At 46.4% G+C, this 17,807-nt stretch overlaps 1 protein-coding gene across 4 annotated transcripts in view; it reads right to left on the bottom strand.

Annotated features, from left to right (window-relative positions):
* TRIO (trio Rho guanine nucleotide exchange factor) overlaps window positions 1-17,807 on the bottom strand; it is a gene marked incomplete at its 5' end in the record, with an annotated part of 321,447 nt that overhangs the window by 74,173 nt on the left and 229,467 nt on the right. For all 4 annotated transcript variants that reach the window (XM_081053954.1, XM_081053955.1, XM_081053957.1 and 1 more), the window contains 3 exons: window positions 4,167-4,410; window positions 16,105-16,204; window positions 16,788-16,930. In XM_081053954.1, the coding sequence (XP_080910080.1) occupies window positions 4,167-4,410; window positions 16,105-16,204; window positions 16,788-16,930 (487 nt within the window). The remainder of the gene's footprint in view (window positions 1-4,166; window positions 4,411-16,104; window positions 16,205-16,787; window positions 16,931-17,807) is intronic.

Here is a 17,807-nt window from a genome sequence, read left to right on the forward strand (position 1 = left end):
GACAGAGACAATCCTCTTTTTATGGAGCATCTTCCACTCCTGTCACCACCAACTCTGGGTCCTGCCGCCCATCAAGTGACCCCTGCCCTGCTCTAGGTAAGCTTGCGGGGCTGTCACCTGGAGCTCAGCTCTCGAACACCGTCACATATGGTAGTTTGGTCATGAAGAAAGAGAGAAGCCGAACTACTCAGTCTAGGGGAGCATAAAAAAGGGGATGTTTTAAACTGGCCTCATTGAAAACACAAACATTGCTGATAGTCCTGTTTACTTTCTGTGACCAAGAGTGAGTAAATAGAGAAAAGCGACATGTTTTACAAGTTGAGACAGTAGGAAAGAACAATCCCTTGGATTTACTAAGAGATTAAAGATAATTATGGGGCGCCTATTTCAGGAGCACATCAATGCACTCAGAGCTCCTGGATCTCAGGTGCAGGATGGAGTCGCTGGGGCAGAGACAGACTCTCCACGTCCACCCCAGAGATTCTGAGTAACAACGGACAGTATAAATCACAAACACAAATGAGACCGATGGGCACAAGGCTTTGCTGCGTCCTTATCCTATTTTAACGTGCTTGGTATCTGTTTTGTCGGTGACTAAGATGCTGTGGAAAAGGCAGCACGGCAGCCAGAGCAAGACAAGAGTGGAACCCCAAGCTCGCCTGCCTGCGAAGTCTGACCAGTCTGACCAGCGGCAGTCTTCCCACGCGGGCCGTTCCCACAACGTGGAAAGCGGTTTTGTTTGTTTGTTTTTTAATTAGTTTCAGGTAGTTAATACAGTATGGGGAATGTAACCAACAATGTTGGAAAGCGTTGTTAAATGGAGTAATCTTCACACGGGAGTCTAGTTTCAGACACACACAAAAAAAAACTCCTTAAAAAACAAATTGTCCAATTACATTTCTTGTTCATTTTAAATAAGTTATATTTTTATCCTCTCCCCACATTACCCAGGAATATATAGCAAGATAAAAGAAACCTAGTGCTCAAATATTCCACTCATGCTCATTGTCCAACAGATTTCCAACTGTAGCCATGCTTCCCCGCAGCAGGGAACCTGGGCAGCGCTCCCAGCGAGGACCCGGCAGCGCCTGGCTCATCTGAGTATTCACACTCATACTCACACAGCGATGCTTACAATAGCTTATCACTCACAATTAGGTAAACAGACATCTGAGCTTCATAGACATGTTTTACATTTGAAATTTATAGAAATTTAAGTTGCTTGGACTGGGGAGTTATGAAAAAATTACTAAGGCAATAAGGCTGAGAAAATTCTGGAACTAGAGATTAGTAATTATGTTTCTTCCTCCTGCCTGCAGGGTTGGAGGTGTAAGAATCAAAGACATTTGAAAAACTGTCTTTAGAGATTAATATCAAGTGACTGGAGACAGAAACGTAATGACAATTCCCTGAGGTTCCTGAGTTTTGAAGTGTGTGAAAGGCAGGCCACCTGCTTGTTCGCTATTGCCCAGAGGAGATCCAGAAGGCACGTTTTGTACGAGAAGGGGCCATACTGCAGTATCACAAACTGCAAAGGGGCTCAGAATGAGATGCTGGGTAAGCAGGCGCACGTGAGTAATGGCTCCCACAGTCCGGCACTCACGAGTGTGGGCTCACGCCCTCCTTTTACATGAAAGCAGGAAGAAGGGTTGTGGGGCTGAGCAGACGCAAATCAAGATCTACTTCCCCAGGTGGCGGTGGCCTCTTGCTCCCACAGTCTCTGCATCTTTTTTTGGACTTCATGCTTTGGTCCTTGTCCCTAGTTGTCTGGAATATTTGATGAAGGCCTATTCTCCTAACAGACCACGGTCACTGCTGCCTGCTTTCCTGCACTTGACCATGGACAGGAGGCTCTGGCAGGGGCTTGTCAAAGCCCTAAGGAAGATTTCCCTCCCCAGTCTATTGCCCAAGTCCTAACACTGCAGGGAACACATGATCTTCAGTTTCCTTGCATTACAGGAAAACTGAAAATGTGGGAAAGAAGGAAAGAATGGGTAAGATTTGAGTCCCTATCTACTGACTGGCTGTTACTTCACAACAGGTTGTACTCAATGAAGAAACACCTTTTTGGTAAAGATAATGTTAGAGGGTTTGTGAGGGGCAGGGAGTAACTCTTCTAGAATGTCACAGATTATCAGGAAAAAAGGGCTCAGGAATCAAAATGGTATCTAAACTTAAAAATAAGCAAAAACCCAACCTCCCTAAGTAGTTTTCAGGACAAAGTCAAGGGTAATAAATACATAGTTCTTTCTTCTCGGCTAGCTTGCAATTGTGAATACTAGGAAGCAAAGAACACACCACAGGAAAAGCACATATGAAAAGAAACCTTCCAGAACAAGTGTTATTTGTAGGATGCTAAATTCACTAGGGCCCCTGCGTATAACAGATTAGCTTGAGAAAAAGAGCTGTACATACTTTATTTTTAACTCAAACTCAAGGCCTTAAATACATTATGCGACTGTGGAAATACTCTGGCAGTGGGCTCGTGGGCAGCCCAGCACACGCATCTACTGAACCTCAGTGTCCCATTAGAGGAAGCTCAACGTGGCGCTAACTCATGGGCAGCTTCGCCAGATATGAAAGCGGATGGCTCAGCTTGTGGCCAAAATCTGGAAATTCTGTCTTTTCTTTGGATCCCTGGAGGAATAATAGCTGACTTCTAGTTTCTTACTGGGGTGACAATAAGGTCCTATTTAGGCCCCAGGTCTGAACATGGGCGGGCCTATAACTGAGGGAGCTCATCAGTAGCTGTACCCTGCACAGCTTCGTTCAGCTCAACGCGACGACGAGCCTTCCCTCCCCTCCCGCGCCCAGTCAGAGGGTGGACTCCAGGATGTGTCATGATGAATGTAAAGAGGGCTCATGTGACAAATGGAGGGAGCGACAGGAATGTTCCCAAATTAACAGAAAAGAAATTGAACACAGCAGACTAGTGATCTTCTCTCAGGAACAGAGAACAAATTGCATTACCCAATCTGGAAAAATAGGCCATTTGCCAGTATTGCAAGAAAATGAAGCTGTGACACAATACAGTTCAAAGCACACAAACGCTGTCCATCCTGCGTTAGTTTAGAAACTAGAGGCCAATGTTTCTTAAAAGGGCTTAAAGTCTCAAATTAGCTTTTCACTTAAGATGAAAGATTAAACCAGCGCCGTCCAATACAAATATAATACAACTCGCACATGTAATTTAAAATTTTCTAGCAGCTACACTTTAAAACAAGCAGGTGAAATTAATTTTAATATCACATTCTACTTAACCCACTCTGTGAAATGTAGCATCACTTCAACATGGAATGACTATAAAATCACTACACACTCTTTTTTTCACACTGGGTCTTGAAATCCAGCATGTATTTTATACCTGCAGACCACCCCGATATCTCAACAGCCACACTGTGGACATCCAGGAGAAACAGACACACACTCTCGCTAGATGCCCACTTTTGATCCATCTAGACACACATGGAAAAGTTGTCTTGCTAGTTACGGTTATCTAAAAGAGTCACCGAAGAATGCCAAACACTGTTTTGTTCAAATGCCCTGTTATTTCGGTTTAAAAGCGCTTCTTTCCAAAGCCCTCCTCGTCAGTCACAGCTGCAGTAAGCCCTGCCTGACTTGGTCAGCCTCTCTCGGCCCAGCTGCCCTCCCTCCGGTGCAGGGAGCCTGGGGAGTCTGAGATGTCCTGAGACACTTTGCAAAGCTAGAAAGACGGTGTGGTTGAACTCTTAGGGCCCAGCTTTCTGGGATTTCACCCTGACAAAATAAAGAACCCGCTGCATGAAAACCTGATTAAGGAGAATCTGAATATGGTCTCACCTGCCCTTCCTGTTTTCAGCATCACCTGGAGGAGAACAGTACCTTGGCTGTCTTCTCCATTTATAAATGACACTGGAACCAAAACAACAGTCCCCTTCTCTAAACTGATACCACACTACACTGTCCTGGTAAATGAGGCAATCGCTCATCATTACTGAGTAACAGGTGAAGTCCTCATTTCCACTTCAGCTCCTGATGGACTGAAACAGCCCAGAGATACAGTGACAAGGGGCTGAAGCGGGAGTGACAGGCGCTATGCCCATTACAAGGCTGCAAAGAAGCGGGAACAGAAGCACCAGTGTCATCCCGGCAGGCACTGCCCCTGCCCCCACGCCCTGGAGGCCTACCTTTGTGGTTGAAGATGCCCTCCATTTCCATACTGCTTCTCGAGTGGGCGATGCACAGGGAGCCGCAGGGAACCAGGCCTTCTGCTGCGGGGGAGCGGTCGGTGGTCCGCACCAGGCACCAGTCGGGCTTGTCGTGGGGCCGTTCCAGCACCTCGACCGTCTGGCCTCGGCGGATGGTCAGCTCGGTACTGTTGCAGGCGGTGAAGTCGTGGATCACCACTGTCAGCTCGCAGCCGCCAGAGAGCTGGGGAAGCGGAGGGGACAGACACGTCAGCGAGCCCGGGCCACTGGGCTTCCGTGGCGAGGCTGTGCACTTTCCACTCTGCGGTGGGTGCAGCACCGGCGCGGACTGCCTGAGCAAGAGCTCTCCACATTCACTGTCCCGTAATGCTCCCTTGGAACCATGTGACAATTTACTTTGTCACGTTTGTTTTAACATTTGATTATGATTTTCTGAGTGTTTCACTGACAGAACCTCACGTGACTTTTCTTATGAGCACTCAAATCCTTTCTGTGCCTGAGACATTACTATTCTCAAAAAGTGCTATATGCTCATTTTTTAACTTAGGGCAAACTAACAAAAACTCTGTTTGAAGGCCATCTGGGGGATTAATTGTGAAATATGGGGATAAAACAAGCGAGTTTTGTTGGCAGTCTTACAGTGGAGCGTTCCGAGCTGTTTACGTGCAGGCTCTTCCACCCCACTTGGGTCAGAGAGGGGGCGGCACAGCAGGGAGACGGAAAAGGCCACAGGGCTCGCCATCCCAAAAAAACGGGGTACAGCACACCTCTGGCCCCTTCTTGTCCCTCCAGGATACTCCTTAGTGGCCATTCTTGACCCCAAACCCTTTCCAGGCTCTCTCTTTCCCTCCATGCTTCCACATGCCCTTCATTCCATACGCTCCATGGACACTGGCTTATTTCCCACATGCCACGTACATTCTGGTCTGAAATCCCCTCTCCTTCTTCTGTCCTCTCACTAAGCTAACTCCCATTTGTTGTCTATCAAAACTCTGCTACCTCGTAGGCCATTAGAAGCACACCCACGAACGCTCTGAAAATACCTCCCCGTGGCCTCAGGAGCAAAGCAGGTGCATGTACTTCCGGTGACCATCTGTTTCTACGGCCTGTGTCCCACGTCTTCCCCTCAGATGGTGTGCTCCTGAGGGGCAGTGCGTGAATATGCTCATTAACCACCCTCCTCCTGGTGACCGGCTCCCCATCTGGGGACTGTCCCCTCTGGCCCTTCAATCCACGCAGCCCCCCGGAGGTTCACTACCCCCTGGGGGGCTCTGGAAGCGCACCTGCTGTGCTGGTTACTCCCAAGCAGGCACCCAGGTCTGCTGTTTCCTCGTCCCTCCAAAGCAGAGTCCAAGCCATGACTTTTACCCTTGACCCCAAATCTGTTCATCTCCACGTTGCCTCTGGGCAATGGTGTCATAATCAAGTCTCCAAAGATAAGAAATCTCGCACTTTTTCACTCCCCAAGTGTCATCGGATGGACTCTAGGATGTTTTTCCAGTTACTGCCTTTCTCTACAGGCTCACGCCATTTGGATTTCTGCAGCGGCCTTGGGAGTGGCCTCCCTGTTCCAAGGCACCTCGGCCCTGCTGCTGGTTCCCTTTGAAAACAGGGAGCCGTCATACTATTCAGGAACCTCGGACACAAATTCCTTAGCTCAGGGTTCAAGGTTAGCGCTGGTCCAGCCCACCCTGCTGGCATGGTCAGCGGCTTCTCCTCACGTGTGTCCCAGCCAGGGACCGTGTCCTCCTGAGGCAGGTCCTGTGTGCACCATGTCCATACCACTCCTTCTGCTTAGAGTCCCCCAGTCCCCGTTTGTCTCGTCTAAGCCCCCCATCAAAGCCCCTTGACCAGTCGCGCCTGTATCCACAATCCTTCGCACTTTTGTTTATAAACAAATTACATCTCAATTCTGAAAAGAGCCGGGTCGTGGGTTATAATGTGTGCATCTGCCCTCAGCATCCAAAAGCAGGTTGGCGTCGTCTTCTGTGAACTTTCCAGGCCCGGACCAGCAGGGGAAAGCCTGGGCCTGTCTTAGCCACTGCTGAGCCCCCAGTGCCAACAATGGCTGGCACAGGGTTTGTACAGGAAGCTGTCGGACAGTGTCTCCCAAAGCCCACCTTGCACGGTGCTCTGTATGCAGCAAATAGTCAAATACTGGCCAAAAAGGAAAAGGCCACATGAGTGTGCTCTCAAAATGAAGGCACTGCATTTGAAAAGCCGAAACGAAACACGGGCTTTTCTTCTGTGACTTGAGGAGCTAACACTGCCTGTGTTCAGTGTGCAACGTGCCCAGTCTTCTGTCAGCCGGAAGGACACAAAAAAGGCAAAGGACAGATGAGCAGGCGGCAGGGCAGCAGGGAAGGGGCGGCTGGGAGTCCGCTGGGCCTGCGGCTGGGAGACACCTTGTGCCAGAGACCAGCAAGCACCAGTCCACTCGCACAGAGCTGCTCGAGCTCCAGCCTCAGGGTCCTCAGGCCACCTGCCCACGCTGAAGACTGCATCTAATAGCCCCTGTCCTGCTACTCAGCCCCCTTCTGCTCTACAGCCTGTCTTTCAAGAGAAAGTTTAGATATTTAAAATAAGAAACACATGTCCATTGGACAACCACAGAAACCAAACCAAAACAAACTTCCATAATAAAGCACAGATACCGACAATGCAAATCGCCTTTGCTAAGCCACAAAGGGAATTCTTCACAAATGTTTAATCCCCTTCTATATTTTACAAATTCCTCTGTGGAGAAACCACGCAAATCTCACACAGTTGTGAACCAAACATGCTAATGTGAAAAGGTGAAAGGGAGAGGCCCAGCCTGGGGAGGAGTTTTCCTCTGAAGCCCCGCTTTATGAAAGTGGTTAATCCCTGTAACGCAAAGGAGAATGTGTCCTGTCCTGGGAACCCAAGAGCAATGAAGGAGCCCGGATGTGGAACAAGCCTGCTGAGGTCCCACCGGGCCTGCGCTTCCTGTGGACATTGTCCCACCCGCCGCAGCTCTCGCCCACTGAGCCGCCTGTGCACGGGTGCACCGTGTGTCACCCCCCTGCCCAGAGCCCCTCACACAAGTCCATCACACTGCCATGAAACTTGTCCATCCAGGAAATCCAGGAAATACGACTTCAAGATACACTACCTTATCACCAGCCCTTCGCTGGCTTCATGCTGGAGTTTTATTAATTTTTCAGACTGTTCAAAACCATATGCTGTGTTCTGTGGAGGGGGGGAGGGTGGGAAGGGAGAAAGGGGCTGCCCAAGAAGGAGAATTAAGCTAGACCTTATTTCTGGCACTGGTTTTTTAGCCTCTTACAGAGTAATCAAAAAGTATTGGAAACATCTGTGTACTTGACAGAGCATGAGAAATAAAAATCAAGCCTGTTCTGACAAAGAATTGCATACTGAGTTAAAATTCTTTTTCAAAGGCTTTAGAGAACTTATTAACAAAATCTAGTACCAGACGACTGTTTTCAAACAGTGCTAAATTTATTGTTAAAAAACATGTATATCTTCTGTCTTTACCCTTTAGAACCAATTGACTTTCCCATTAGAACTTCCTGCACGAACCTTTAAGATGAGGATTAAATGGATGTTTTCTAGTCCAGAGAAGAGACATCTGTGATTTCTGTGTCAATGTTCACATCTGAATATTTTAAAGTTGTTCTTATAAAACCTCTCTTTAAAACCAGACTTGCAAATTTTAAAAAAGTTTGTTGTGGGTTTTTTTTGTTTTTTTGATATAAAAGACTTCGAATAACTATTTTGAGGAGCAATGCAAATTATTACCGCATTTCAGAAGAATTAAACTCCCAATTGGAAAAGTTCAGGTAATTTATTATCCATGATTAGGGATGGCTGAGGTCTTATTTGCTTTCAATGACATTTCTACCCCCAGTGACCCAGTTCCATCACTAAGTTGAAAGAGTTACCATTTCCTTTACCTAGTTTAAAATGCATGTTTCCTTTCCAAACACATCTTGTGCAAGTTTTCACAGTTATCTTCTTCACTTCTGTATATTTTACGTACTTCTCCCATGGGCTCCTGACCATATGTGTTCAGTTTACGATTGCAATTTACGAAAAGCTCAATTTCCACAACTCCTATTAACTCTTGTGACGTTCCCCTCCGAAGACAGATTTTTACAAACAATCTTTCTGCTTTTCACCTTTAATAAAATAAATGTGGTGACTAAAAGGCACGACAGTAAAATGGCCTCCGCTGGAGCCTGGACCTCGTCACCAAGGCCATGCCTCCTGTAGACCTGCCCATGACACCCCAAAAGGACCGCCAAGAACGCCAATGACCCGCATGCACAGACTCTTTGCAGAATCAAACCAGGGTCTTGGCCGGAATCTTCTCCAGAGTGAATGGAAATGAACAAGTTGCTGGGTTTTACCCATAAGAATGAAATTCTCATCTTTGGTCATAGCCACGTGACTCTTCAACAATCACCACATAAAAGAGAATTTTACTTTCTGTTTCCTGGAGAGGCCAAGTGATATCCTTGTCCGAAGCTAGTTAACGGCAGTACAGAAAACAGACCCCTGAATGGGGATCTCACCCCTTTGCTCCTTGGAGTGCCCCCTCCCTGGCACATTATTATCACGAGACAGCTTTACGTTACAGGAACGAACAGTTCTGGAGACACAGCATCAAACACCTGGTCGAAAAAGCCAAGCTCCCTGATGAGTTCTGGGCCCAGTTCTGACCAAGGAAAAGGGCTCTTTACAACTGGTGAGACTGGGGTGGTGGAAGATGCAGTCACTCTGCAAATAATTCTACTTCAAGAACCCAAGATTGATTGCAGGTGGGTGTCTGGCCAATTTTCTGAGAGCAGTTCAAAGGGAAAGGGGGAATGTGGTCTAATAAAAGCCACTTTCCCCTACAGAACAAAGTGTATCAACTCTTGTGAACTGTCACATCCTCCGCCCAATACAGCTCAGTCATTCAGAAACCTCACAAAAGGGCCTGTGGTTTCGTGGAGATTTCCCACAGAGCAGACCAAAGCATGCTGCCTTGGTGAAGGGATTAGGGAGCCCAGCTCCATTACTGGCAAGCCTCGGTACACAGAACAATACCCCAAGGAGAGGGATTACACCCCACTTTCTCAGCCGCCCGAGCTGTGGCTGGGCAACCTGATGGACCCAGGGCTCCCGCTAACCTGAATGCTACGGTCCCAGAAGCGCTCACCAAATCTACTGAGTCTCAAAGTGGATCACTGTGATAGGTTCTCACTCATCAGAGGTACAAAAAGAAATCCGTGAGAACTGAAAAATAGTGCAGATGGTAAGTTTTATATGATTTTACCATAAAAAAAAAAAAGCAAACTTTTTTAAAATCAGCAGCTTACTATACCCAGTATTTTATCCAGAAAAGAAATGCTGAGTATTCTGGGACGTTACGTCTCCACTCTTTACCAAGGCGACCAACACATTGGTTTTCTGGCATAAAAATAATTCTTGGAAGGATTCCTTGACTATGTCATACACATGAGGTGGAATGGAAAATTAGATGCAAGGAAGCTAAATTTAAAAGAAACAACTAAAAAGGCAAAATTTAAATGTAGAAAGTCAAGCAAATCAGAGGGTAGCTATTATGTGTCCCAGGCTCCGAGGGTTTGCAGAGGCTGACCTGGACTGCACTTCCCCTCACTCTGAACATGCGGTACTAGAATGAGAGCTGCCAGGACACGCTGAGCAGGTACTGCAGATGCTCCTGCAGGAAAAGTAATGAGAGCTGGGAAGAAGGAGACAGTTGAAAACCACCTGCACTACTTTACGTCTCCAGGCCCTGGAAAACAAAGAACTTCTCAGGACAATTTAACCCAAAGAAACCTGCTTACTGCATTTCCTGAGCGAGCAAGACAATCTTCGAGCCATAAAAGTTCATTTGAAACGCCTTTTTTTGTCTGCAATGGAGGGACACCAACTGAAGAATTCAGGTTTGAGGGCCAGGTAAGCAGGTGACTGGGCCCCTCACACAAAGAACAGGCATAACCCCTCTGGCCTCAAGCCTGAATCAAACTCGTCATCCTCCTCCACAGTAGCTCTGATGGCAGTGTGACGTTTACATTAAAAATGACTTTTCAATGTACCAATATTCTTATAAACACTTTTGGTACATGTCTACCCAAACTTTATATTAAGAAAAAAAGAAAAAACACCTTCCTTTTCTTAGAACCAAGGCATTTATGTGTACTTTAACACGGAGGTTTTGTTTTCCTGATTAAGCACGGCTATCAAAGAGTATATTCATTTTGTGGTTTTATGAGAGCACTTACAAACTCGTTAATAATTACAAAAAGCCACAATTAGAATAGAAAATGAAGATTAGCAAAAGGAGGAAACAAACGGCCGTGCCACCCATCACCAGGCTGGGACAGGGGAGCTGTGTCCTGGTTCTTTCCTGAGTTGGGGCACCAGTCCTGGGCTGGCACACAGGGGCCGCCCACAGGATTTATGAAGCGTGTCCCTGCCTTGGGAACAGCATGAAGTCACTTGAGATGGATGGGGCCATTGTGCAGCTAACTCGGCAGGATTCAAGATGAGCAGTTGGAAACACGTTTTAAGCAAGAGTCGCCCTCTTATTCAGTGACCGCCCATTCGATCTGTGGCCAGTGTTTGCTGTTGAGCCACCAAAATGCTTCAGTCCAGGCACGAATGCTGAGCATCTGGTCCGAATGACCACAAGGAGCTTCTAAATTCACTGCCATCAAGAGCCCAAATAAGGGGACAGCGGAGACAGCAATCGGCTGCAGCTAGTAGGGAACGCCACCAGCCCGAGTGTGAGGGTGGACGAAGCAATTTGTAAAATGAAGACACAACAATAGCTAATATTTATCCAGTGCTCAATACCTGCAAGGCGCAGTTCTAAACACATTACACGTTTTTAACGCTCACACCCCTAGGAGATGAGTAACATCATTATCCCATTTTTAGATGAGGAGACTGAGGCACAGAGAGGTGAAGGAGCTTGGCCAAGGCCACCAGCTGCTGAGAAGCAGAGCTCAGAGGCCTGGCTTGCCAGTACTTACTCGTCCTTAACCATCTGCTATTTATGTTAAATACCCCACAGAACTACAGTGAGTCCTCCCCCATAGGTTCTGTGACTGTGAGTGACACGAGGGGTAACGAAACCAACTTGACCGCAGGCAAAGTGATACAAACAAGGGGTAGTTCCGGCGACATGTCATCCACGCTACAAGACGATGTTGAATGAGAAACACTGCCATCTGAGGACCATTACACTCTGAGCACAGAAGGCTAACTGATGTCCGGAGCATTCCGTCTGAGGAGTTTAAGCTACGTGTCGTCCTGTAGGAAGGCTTCTGCATCAAACAACTCAATTTCATGCCTGCTTGGGGCAAACCCTGGGAGCACTGGTGAGGCCAGCAAACCGAGCGCCTCCTCTGGGCCAGATGCCCGCTTGCTTCTGGCACCTTCAGCCAGGGCAGAGGGCCGAGGGCAGAACCAGGGCTCATCTTCACTTCCCGCTCTGTGCTAGGCACACAAGGGATGGAGGCTGAAGACAAGTTTCCTTTCACAAAAATGTGAATTTAGCCATCATCTAAAATGTGTTGGCATGAACTGCTCTTGTACTGCAATTTACGTTAATCCACCCAAGTGCCTATGGCATGGAAGGTCACTGCCCAAAGCTGACTGACATTTTAAACTGCGTGAAATCTCATCTCCCCAACACAGTGCTACAGCTTTATTGAGAGTAACTACAACCATTTATTGTTTTAAATATGTGGCTTCATATATTCACATTATAGTCAGTTTGGGGCACTGCATGACAAGCATCAGTCTCTACTGAATTTCCTACTCACTAAAAATTAGAACTAGGTTGCCTGTGACCCAGAAGGACGCTCATACCCAGGCCCCTGCTGGCGGGGGCCCGATTTTGCATACACACCTCATCTTGCCTCGGTGATTTTTTTTATCTTGACCTCAAGGTGCTCATTCAATCGTAGCCTATATGTGATCCCATATTTTCTAGTTTCCTCGTAATACAAATTTTGGGTATATGAAATAAATCACAGGCTAATAAAAACGCAGACAGAAAGAAAAAAGTTTAAAAATGAAAGAAAAAAGTTTAAAAATGGTTCTTTATTATACTAAACACATTTAGCTCCATGTTCAGATCTTGTGTGACAGAATGAGGTTCAGATAGTGACAGGTAATTAAATCCACATTCCGTCTCTGGCTTTAGCGCTCTCGAGCTGGGTGGCCCTGGAGGGTCATCCAGCCTCCGTCATTTCCTCACAGCCCCAAAGGCTGGCTCAGAACCATCCTCCCTAACCTCCTGAGACAAGCGCAGGACGAATGAGATAAGGGTCTGGCAAGCACTTGATTTCCTTGGAACCCAAATTGTACTGTCCTAAGATCATTTTTATCAGCATAAGTACTATGAACATAGGCAAGAATCGGTGCTAAACTCACTTTTGGAACAAAGAGATGGCATCTTTTAAAGGAGGGAATGTGCTCGTGGGAGCATGTGGTTTGTATCTGTGACAAAACAATGCTGACAGCACTCCCTGGAAAGAGGGCCCGGGAGCCTGTGCTTTACAGACTCTTCTGAAAACCTTCTGCGCCTCATCTGAGAATTACTGCAGCCCTGGGTAGATAGCTTTTCCTTAAGAATTCTCCTAGAGGCCGAGTCAAAAACATATACCCCCACCCAGTCTCTGAAATGGAACCAAATTCCAGGATAACAGCTAACTCATAACAGACATCGTAAAGTAAGCCAAACAGGCAGAATACAGTTAAGTAATTCCCCCCGTCAGATATATCTGCCCGTGTCACCAGAGGCCATTTAAATTTGAAATACACATGGTGGAAAGGACCTCGAGACATATGAAAAGTTAGTGCCATCTGAGGGAGACAAGGGGTTTTTCTGGTTAAGCCTGGTTCAGAGAAACAGTACATTTTACAAACGGACTCAGGAAAGGATGCAGCTTCCCAATTTTTAAAACATATTCTCCTGAATCATCTACTAACCCTGAAATATCCTACCAGAAAAGTACAAGGAGGGAAGACGGCTACAAGCAAACCTTCCAAAGCAGAGAACACACACATACAGGCACACGTATGGCAGCAAACACACACCTTCTTTTCTGCAGGCCTCATGGGTGTGTGTCCTCTCCAAACTCCAAAGTTTGACTTATCTTTTTTAGCCTCACTCGTTGTTTACTCTCATCCCAAAGGCAGATCCCAAGAACTGAAAAAGATGACCCACTGTGGTTCTATGATCTTAGGAAGATAGCTCATCTCTTTTTCAGGCACGTACTTTGGAGCCTACTGAGGCCTGGTCTTTGTGACGGGTATTACGGGAAATACATGCTGGGTTCACTTAAAGAACTGGAGTTTTGGAGTGTTGTTACTTCAGGCTGGGTAAGAATCAGGAGAATGTTAAGCTGAGTGTTGCTGAGTGACAGACAGGCTGCTGTCACAGCATCACTCAGGAGCCTGAGCAGACGCCTCTGCGATGCTCAGTGAGGGCAATGGCTACCCTCACAGATGGGGCCCTTTAGGGATTTCCGAGCTACAGAATGAAGTTTACAGATAACGCATTAGAGGAGCTAATGGGTGAATTAGCTCTACAGATAAAATGTTATTAGTCGGTTCTTCACAAACACTAATATTCCAATCGATTCCCAGGGTAGAAGGATTAATTTCTGTAAACCTATACTTTTCTGTTAGTAATTTACTCTTCCTCTTTCATTGGGCACAAACAGAAATTGCTGTCTTAATGGATAAGGCCTTATTTTTCTATAGGAGTTGGGCGGGCTCAGTTTCAACTTCACGTAAGTCTACTTATGCTATAACAGCTCTGAAGAAGAACTAGTTACACTATCCCTAACTTCAGGACGAAGCCTGATTTCTGTGGCAAACCTCCTGTGGTTTCCACTCAGCCACAGGTCAGGGACCGGGGCTGCCCTATAGTGCTAGCACACAAACTCTCCACGTGAGAAGGCATGGGCGTGGAGTGGCGCCTGACAACTCCACTCAAGGTGGGAACTGCTGAGTCTGGAGCGCCTCACTAGAGATGGTGGGCATTTCCGGACCCTCCTGCCAGCCATTCATATATACATAAACTGCCTGAAGAAATAGTCACACTTTCTTCTTGGACCAATTTCCAGAAAAATCTTAATATACCTTCCAAAAGGCAGAACTTTTTACATTTATTTACCTTTTTGGCAATTTCATTCAAATAACTTATTTTTTTAATTACAATAAGTTTTCAATTACAGTTGACATTCAATATTGTTATTTTTTGAAAATGAAGTTTAAAACACCTTTCCAGGTAAACGCAGACCAGATCCGTGAGCGTGTATCTAGTAAGAGTGTGAACTTGGGGGCGGAGGGGCCTGCAGCTGGAGCTGGGAGCCTCCACATGGAGAGTCTAAGCAGCAGTGGGAATGCACGGGGCACTGCCCTCGACCTGACGTACTATTTATTATTTCTGACTTTTCCTTCAGGTGGGATTCTTGTGTACACTGACTGTTTAGACAACTCAGTCAGCTCAATTATTATTTTTAAAAAGAAAATAATCAGAATTACTCTAATGAAATGTCTCCAAGGGCAAACTTGATTTTCTTAACTAAATGACTACAGGGTGGGGCTGCAGGGAAAGATGCAGTTAGGGACCGAATGCCTGAACACGTCATCTATCTTGTGTCTCATTATTGCTACTGGCAAGAAATATTTGCTGAATGCTCGTACACTGGGCTCTGAACAACAGAAAACGAGACATTGTTTTTATTCTTCAGTCCCGCTATTTTAGCATTCGACGTTCTAGGACTTACTGTTAACTGAACTCAAAAAGCAGAGAAATAACTAATTCCTCAAACTAGAAGGATTCTGAAAATGAAATTATTGTAGGAGAGCAATATTTTTAAACCTACTTACTATGTCATACGATGAATTCTCCTGCAAAATTGAATGAGGAAAGACCAAAGTCTGGGACAGTAAGACTTGCCACCTGAGATAACCGCCACTATGGGACCATAGTGAAGACCCTCTGTCTTCAATCACGTCCACGACGGTGCTGTCAGAGCACATCCTCCCTACGAATGAGCAGGCTGTGGGAAGGCCTCACAAACAACTCCTGCCCCTCACAACCAGGGCTAAGGTCTAGTGCCACAAAGCACAGCTCCCATAGGACAGTGAGAAACCCAGGCATTCTGAACGGACGGCACATGAAGTGAAAGTCCTCGCATGCTAGAACAAAACGGGTGCTCATCTTTGTAGGAACAGAAGACTTCATTGAGATAAAGTTCCCCCCATTACATCTGCAGAGGACTTTGGTCATTTGTGCATCATGTAAGCCCAGGATTCCAATTTTTCCTGTCAATGTATTTTGTAGGCATCAAGAGCAAATCATGGGATACTCCAGGCCACCTCTGTGGACGGTATGCCACCAGACCTTGACACAAATCGGATCTGCCTTCCTAGTGGTCAGCTCAGGGGCAGGCCCACACCAGGGCGCACTTCCTGTGTTCTAGGAGGCGCCTCACGGCCAATCTGGAGGACGTCGGTGCCCCTGCTTCAACCAGAGCAGCTCTGCTTTTATGCACCAGGGCTCTGAGTAGGATTAACTGAAAACAACAGGTTCTCCTGCTGAACAGAAAATAACACGCTCCTTGACCACACTGCCACAGCCACCCTGATAGAAAACCAGGTAACTGCACTGGGAAGGGCAAGTGATATTTTTCTGAATTCTCAGGGTTCAAGTCTTCTAACTGGGATACCCCAAAGTCTTTGCCCCAGGTACCGGGTCCTAGCAGAACTCTTAGCACATAGCACTTGTTTGAAAATGTTGATGACACCTGTCGTTTATAGATAAAAAAGACGCTACTTCCTACCAGACCACAGACTAGCTATATTGACATCCCCAATGAAAGGTTTGGTTACGACTTACCTTATCACTGTCCAGTGTGTTCTGAGACGTCCGGGAGGCGATTGAAATTGTATCAGGCTGGCTGCTGCCATCACCTTGGCTATCCAGGTCTTCTCCATCCCTGGAGACACAAAGAAACTTTGAATTCCTGACGCTGCTGGATTTGTTTTCCAAGAGTGATTAAAGATCGTCTATCAGTCATTGGAGAAATAACAGATTTGTTTAAAGAGGTGCAAGTCAGCTACCCCCATAGTATTTATGATGACTGATGGCTCTTCATTTGAGCCCAGACTTTTGGGCAGGCAAGGGGCCAAGTGCCAACATCCATCATTCCATGTAACTCACACAATAAGAAAATATAGTTGATAAGGTTATTTCCATTTTAGAAATGAGAAACAAAACCGTCTAGATGCTGTAACTTGTCCAAGGCCACGTGCACGATCACACGCGGGGTGGGAAAAGGACCGTGACAAGGGATTTGCACACGGCGCTTCATTTACTATGAGCTGAAGCAGGTTCTTGTCTTGACAAAGCAATTTCATTACTAAGAATTATGTTATATATAAACTGTATTTTTAAAAAAACAAAAAAAAACAAACATTCCTCAAAATGTTTGAGAACGAGTTTGGAGAAATAGTAAGTTAACATCGCCTTGTTCTCTCCCTATTAAATAAATCAACTTCCACGAAATCTGCGGCACTCACCTCCTTCCCTTCTGTCTGGTTGCCGGGGCTGTTTTGGGGATGTGGATGGGCTCCTTCAGGGCGCCCTTCAGGTGGATGGTCCTCTCCTGTATCACTTCGCGGATGTGCTTTATCCAGTCCTGCTTGTTTTCTATACTGGAAGCCTTAACGAGGTGGGAGGGTCCGTCAGGGCACAGAAGGGGCCTTTCCAGGTCCTGCACTAACCACACTCAGGCCTCCCCCATTCCTGGAGCTTCCCATTTTAAAAATACCTTTTCGGCAGAAAAGCGACCACATCCTATGTTTAATTTTCCACCACACAATGACCCTAGTTTTAAATTTTTTCATCAAAACTGTTTTAGTTTTATAGTATTTATGTCATTCCAGATGTCTGAATATTCTAATGATCAATCATTCCCCAGCCCGAAGAACTTTTAAGCACAACTACTCCCAAACCAAAGATTCTTAGAGGCTATTTAGGCCCGGAGTAGTGGTCAGTGGCTAGTGACTTGTCAAAGGAACCTGAACTAACGCCCACACGTCGTGTGCCTCGTGCCCTGGACACATCCAGCAACGGCTGCAGCTGCCACGCTTTCCCACTGCCGCCTCTCCTCCCTCCCACAAGCACTCTGTGGAGTCAGGCTCCCTTATCCTCATGTTCTCAATGAGGAACTATAGCCTGGACACACTGGCAATGTGCCCGAGGTCATACGGCCAGCAGGTGAAGAAGCTGGAATTCCCGGAGTGCATGACAGAGCCTAGCCCCCAAGCTCTGCATTTCTCTACCTCTGCTTATACCACCAGAATAAACCAGCGCAACCTACTGCCAATCATGGTCTGTGGATTTACCTTGACTCCATTACAACTAGAGAAAGGTTCTCTGACAATGACACATAGCAGATATTCAAAAAACATTTGTTGAATGAACACATATGGCATCACTTTTTCCAGATTTTATTTCTTTCACTGTGCCTCAAAGGAGGTGGGTTTTTTTTGTTGTTTTGTTTTGTTCTTTTTCCTTTTTACATGTTCTGGGCCTTA

The sequence above is a fragment of the Rhinolophus hipposideros genome (assembly GCF_964194185.1).
Source record: "Rhinolophus hipposideros genome assembly, chromosome: 7".
In the NCBI taxonomy this organism is placed as follows: domain Eukaryota; kingdom Metazoa; phylum Chordata; class Mammalia; order Chiroptera; family Rhinolophidae; genus Rhinolophus; species Rhinolophus hipposideros.